General features: G+C 29.3%; 1 protein-coding gene across 1 annotated transcript; it reads right to left on the reverse strand.

The window, feature by feature from the left end:
• On the reverse strand, positions 1,934 to 4,551 carry LOC109345955 (thioredoxin-like 3-1, chloroplastic). Its single transcript, XM_019585266.1, has 5 exons — positions 3,968 to 4,551; positions 3,374 to 3,448; positions 2,890 to 2,956; positions 2,224 to 2,241; positions 1,934 to 2,129 (listed from the first exon to the last, which is right to left on the reverse strand). The coding sequence occupies exons 1-5, from the start codon at positions 4,279 to 4,281 to the stop codon at positions 2,031 to 2,033; spliced, it is 573 nt and encodes a 190-aa protein (XP_019440811.1). The 5' UTR covers positions 4,282 to 4,551; the 3' UTR covers positions 1,934 to 2,030.

Consider the following 6,669-nt stretch of genomic DNA (forward strand, 5'->3'; position numbering starts at 1 on the left):
TTGTTTCATGTGCTTTAAAGGAGCTCTGAAGTTTTTCAAATTTGTAGGCTTCAAGATCCTTAGACTCTTCTATTGCCACAACTATATGATCATACTTAGGAGTTAAGGTTCTAAGCACTTTCTCAATTACAGATTGTCTCTTACCTCTTCACCACATGCCTTCATCTGGTTTGTTAAGGACAGGATCTTGGTAAGATAATCTGAGATTGTTTCATTCTCCTCCATTTGAAGAAGTTCATATCTTCTTCTCATGGTTTGAAGCTTGACTTTCTTGATCTTGGAAACACCTTCATAGCTTTTCTCCAAGCTATCCCAAGCTTCTTTTGTTGTCTTGGCACCAACAATCTTATCGAAATTGGCTTCATCAACACATTGATGGATTAAGAACAAAGTTTTACAATCCTTCTTCTTGGATTCTCTAAAGATTGTTCTTTGAGCTTCATTTGTATTATCACCAATATCTTGATACCCATTATGTATAATCTCATAAACTTCTTGGAATCCAAAAATTGTCTTCATTTGGATCCTCCATCTATCATAGTTCGTGGTGTCAAGAATTGGTAGTGTCATTGCGAATCAATTGCCATTAGCCATTATTGTGCAAGCTTCTCTTCTCCTTAGACTCTCTTTTCCTACCCTTCTTTCTAGATCACACACTCGACTCCACACAGGATTTTCCTTCTTGAACCTTGCTCTGATACCAATGTTGAGAATAGTCAAGCAGTGACACTCGTGCATACACAATGCACTTAGCTTGTTGTGCAAGAAACAAACTGCTATGCACACTCATTGCAGTAGCAGTAGCACGAAAGACATAAGAATTGGGAAGAGAGTGAATTGGAGAGAAAGAAGAGTGTCTTAGTGTATGAATGAATGAATCTTGTTGTATTGAAAATTTATTGAACTTCAATTACAACTTATACATTAATGAATTCTGTTAGATCCTATTTATAGCAACTATCCTTCAACTAATTTGGCATATATGTATAACAACCTAGTTTTCTCTTGTGCAATAAAATCTCTTTACTGTAGCTAATTTGAGTGTGATTTGTCATATCATATCATGAGATAAATTATTTCTAAAATTATGATATGTGTACTATTGTTTTTAGTTTTTTAAAATATTGTAGAAAAAGATTAAATATGAATAATTTTAGTGGTTGATTGAAATAACTTATCCCCTAATATGATGAAATATTTTTTTCTCAAAATTGATTATGAATATTTTGGCTATATTATTTACATTACTCAAAATCTTTGTAAAGATTGATGACTATTGTGAACTTTTGAGAGTGATGAACAATTTTTTGAACCCTATTTGGTTACTGTTGTTTGTCATGAGTATTTGTAGATTCACATGATACCACCATGTTACATATATTTACAATTTTGAAATAGGATATACATCTGTTGTCCCATATTTGGTGTCACTTCATGTGTCATGACCTTGTGATAGGTCAAAAAATTATTTAAAAATTAAATTTTAATTTAAATATATTTTTTCAATCAATCACAATTTTATGCACATGTAATAACGCTAAATGTCAGAGAGTAGATATGCACCCCTCAAAATGCTCCAATAAATTAAGTAGACAAAGTTTCATGGCAACGAATGTGCAATGATTACTTAATATTGGTAATTTACCAAAGCATCTGCAACATATATATCTTAGGTTCAATTACCGGTTTAAAACTTAAATTTTATGAGAAAAAGACGTAGGTACTATAAAAAAATTATATATTATTAGTCTATTATTTATTTTTAATACTATTTAAAATTATAATACTAATGAATTGTGAATAATATATTGACTGTATTCTATTCATTAATAGTGTATAGATATTACACTCAAATTTTATACTTTTTCCCTCTAATGATAAAAGGACGCTCTTTTGTCCTCATTTTCTTCTTATACATAACTACACGCAGTGCTAACTCAAAAATTAAAATGAAATTACAATATTCATTTTTGTCAATAACATTTTTTGAATATTGGGGCAAGATGAAAAAAAATTAACAGAAAAGTGTATTATACAAACTTTTGGATCATTTCTCGAACTTCTTCAATGACTAGCCAACCCTTGTGACCACCTATGACTTCAGCTTTCATCTCTCCATCTTTCCATATCTGCAAAGAATTCATTTATTTCGTTTTATTTCCTAACTTGGATAATTGGATTTCTACACTAACCCTGGTAAAATTATTTTATTAGGGCACGCACCTGAATTGTTGGCATTTTCTGAAAAGTATAACAACAAAATAAATAATGAAGTTAGAAAAATCATTTAGCACATTATTAGTGGAAATAATATTAGCTAGTTCGATTCAAAAAAATTACACCAGAAATGAGAAAATTTGACATCCTGAAGCATATTTTCTAGCAGAAAGTTATAAACTTGATATGGTCGAATATAAAATGGACAAGACGTTTGTCTCACATTGATAGGTTGGAAGGGTTTTGGGGCAATTTTTAGGTTTAGATTTGTTTTTTATAATCACCACCTATCTCTCTATCCTATAAGTAGTCAAATAATTCTTTTAGAGATATATGATTATTTCTCTCAAATATTATTCTTAGGAATTGAACCATCTTTTATAATATAATAAATAGCTGAGTTTAGTTGAGAAAAAGTATTCATTTTAACTTGGCCCAAATTGTAATTCTAATTTATTACACAATACACGTCTCAACTAAAAGCTACATTGCCCCAAATGAAATAGAAGTCAATATTCAGTGTAAAACAAACATAATAAATCTCAATCATTATTACCCAAAAATGTAACAAAAATTACCAAAAAAACCTCAATCATGAGAAAATAATTATATCTAACAAGTCTTAATGGGTTCTTAACCGTTAATTTTGGGAGAACAAAAAGTGGTACTTACAGAGATGTTTCCACGCTTGACTAGAGTCTGGGGTACTTTATTGACATCCACGTAATAAAATTTGACTCTGAAAACAGTCACAAAAATTAAAATACAAATAACACAACCCATTTAAGTATTTAGTTCTATCCACATTAGTATTTTTGTTCCAAGTTAAAGTCCAGCATAAAAATCGACACCAATTTAAAATAGATGAACTAAAGATTTAAATAGGCAATCTGATTATAAAGATTTATATATAATCAATACATCATCTAACAATTATCTCTATTACTTTTTTTTAAAGGATCAATGATAATTGAAAATGAATAGTAAATAATGAATTGATAGTGTATCAAATTTTTATACTATCACTGCATACATATTTTTGTAAACTTAAAAAACTGAGACTAAATCAAAACAATCCCTAAAAATAAAGAGGAAAATCAGAAGGCAAAAATAAAAAATCTCAATAGGCAGGGGAGTGAATTAGTGAGTAGTTTACTTGGTGTCAAATTCAGCTGCCAATTTCTCCAACTTGGGCTTCAAATATATACATTTCCTGCACCAAACAGCCATCCTGTATTCACCAAAAAAATAATATAAAAAATTGTTAGAGGATCGTTTTTGTTTTCAAGAATAAAAAATAATTAAGAAATAAATGATATATAATATGGTGAAAATATAAAAAACACATAAAGAGTCAATACATATATATTAAATCATTTTAATAACTTGTACGTATTTCATTGGTATCCTACCTATATAATTTTATAAGGTAATATTTATTTATTGTCATAGTAAAGATTATATATAACCATTATATTACTTACCATTCATTTTGATTATTTTTTAGAGAGTTAATGATAATTAAATATGAATTACGAATGATGCAGTGAGTGTATATCAAACTTATACACCGTCACTGTATACATTTTTTTCTCATAATTTATTTTTCTATAGTCTATGGCGGTACCTGTATATTTTCATTAATGCTAACTTTATGATGTCATACCATAAACAAGTTGTAAAAAAAAAGCTATACTTCTAGGAAAGCTTAGACCTATAATAAGATACAAAAATTGATTAATAAAAATACCAGTCAATGATGATAGGCTGAGAATTTTGCTGAGCATGATGCAGAATTTGATCAAAATGTTCACTATCATTAATAGCTTCCATATCTATAACGCTAGGTTTTGGCACTTCTGGACCCCACCAACTAGCTTCCACCTTCAAATTCCTCCTTCTATTCTTGCCTTCTCTGTTTCTATGTTCAAGAATCCTTGTGTTTCCACAACTACTCTTAGGTGAAAACAAATAGCCAAAACCACTTACCAAGAAACACGTGTGGTTGTGATTTTGGTATATAGAACTACAAAGAACATGAGAGTTTGCACCTATAGCTAACATACCCTTAGTTACCAACAAACACTTATATATATATATGAATATACTATATTGGTGGCTAAGAAAAAATAAACAAGTTCATTCTATATGGTTTGCAGAGTTTAGTGGATGAAGCATGTGGAGTTAGATGCTAGGAAATGGGAAGAGAATGATGTTAAATTTTTGTGGGTTTTGGAGTACATAAAGATGGGGCAAAAGAAAGAAGAACGAATGAAAATGGAAAATAATAGTTTAGAAAACATGGCCCAAGTAAGGCTTATCCGCAAGGTGTGCACAGAAACAGTTTAAGAAGGATAGAAAATAGAAACCACGTGAGAAGGGAAAAGAATGGCCCACGCGTTAGGAATATAGCACCTTATAGTTCTATTATTTAGTACACATTTTTAACTACTTATTTGCAAGACAAAGTAGAAAGAGTTTAATTGAAATTTACACTATTCAAATATCATTCATTACTTTATATATTTACACTATTCAAATATCATTCATTACTTTATATATTTACACTATTCAAATATCATTCATTTTATATATATATATATATGTTTCGATAATAATTAACATATAAATCATATATAATTAGCTTATATAGAAGATACATGTGACTAAACCAAAATAAAAAATATAGAAGATTTTTTAATTTTTGGGTTATGGCATGGCCTTCTCCATTGCATACAAGGGTATAGTTGACCTTAAGAACTCTAAGACTCTTAAGTTTTTGTGATATTAGTATTTTAATCACTTAACACTAATCTAAAACTCTTTAGTGCTTTATTTGGTTGCAAAGGAGAAAATAAGAAGAGAGAAAGGGGAAAAATAAACTAGACATTTATCATGTTTGGTGTAAGAGAATAATGAAAGAAAATGAAGAGAAATATTTTTTTTTCTCTTTTTTATTTGGTTTGATGGAAGTTGACAAGAGAAATATGATGTTATGGTTCAAATGACAAATATATCTCTAGAATAAAGAAAAGAGAAAAAAAATATTGTTTTATTATTCATTCAAAATAAATGTCATAATTTTAAATTATAGATTTTATTATATATATTTTACTATGATATCAATTAACTTTATAATTGATATTTTTTATATTCAAAAGAGACTTATGTATATTAGTAGTATTTAAAACCATAAAGTAGAGAAAATAAAAAATTTAAAGATATTTTTGACATTGTAAGACTGAGATGGCAACTAAGAGGGGATGAATTAGTTGTTTAAAACTATGGTAGATTTTTCTATGGCAAAAGAGATTTAAGTTATGCAGAAAAAATCAAGTAAATGTAAGGAGAAAAAGGAGAAGAGAGTACACAGAGATTTTATACTGGTTCACCTTCTTGTCCACTGAAGGTTACGTCCAGTACTCTTGCAGCACAAGAGATTTCTTCATTAGATATTAAGAGTAGTAATTACAATTTCTCACCCCGAGATTTCATGTATCTTACTCACTCTCTAATACCTATATCACTCTTTGGAAAACACCATTTCTAAGTGACTCTATCCCCTTTCTTATCACACCCTTGTGAAAGAACGTAATTCAATATTTTGAATGAAGAAAACGTTTAACTATGACAATGGATTGCCTTTACAAGATTTTGAAGTTATAAATTCTTGCAATCCAATTACTCTTTGTATACTTTAGTACTAATGCTCAGAATTTTTTGAATAATTTGCAATAACACTTAAGGCAACTTTAGAAAACAAGTTCTGAAAGTTATGAACAAGTTGCACTAGTGTAGAACAAGTATTTCAGAAAAGTATAGATTGTGTAAGTGAGTTATATCAACCAGAATCCCTCTACGAAAATGTAGGAATTGTTTGGAATGAAACCATTTCATTTGGGTTCAAAGGTGTGTAGTTTGAATGTGAAAACTAGTGTAACAACTTTCAGTAATCGATTACTTAATCGATGTAATCGATTACCCAACTAGTCTGTCCAACTGAGAAATTGATTTTCACGGGCAGTAATCGATTACTCAAAAGGTGTAATTGATTACCCAACTACTCTGTCCAACTGAATAACTATTTACCCGTGTTGTGTAATCGGCTACTCACATAGTATAGTCGATTACCCTGATCAATTTTTGTTGGATAACTCGTTTCTCACTCATGTAACCTCTTACTTAGTTATTGTAACCTGTTACTTAGTTATGGTAACATGTTACTTAGATCTAGTAACTTGTTACACAGTATTTTGAAAAAAAAATTCATTTATACTTGTGTTTATCAATTTTCTTTTTAAATAGTTTTGACCATTACTACTAAGTGTATAGTTAAGAGTATAAGGATAGAAGTACCTAAAGACTTAGATTCTAAATTCTTGAAGCTTTATCTTCATTGTCTTCATAAGTATTCTTCTTTTATGTGATGTTGGTGTCTTCTTCAAAATCGTG

This window comes from Lupinus angustifolius, chromosome LG04 (genome assembly GCF_001865875.1).
Source record: "Lupinus angustifolius cultivar Tanjil chromosome LG04, LupAngTanjil_v1.0, whole genome shotgun sequence".
In the NCBI taxonomy this organism is placed as follows: domain Eukaryota; kingdom Viridiplantae; phylum Streptophyta; class Magnoliopsida; order Fabales; family Fabaceae; genus Lupinus; species Lupinus angustifolius.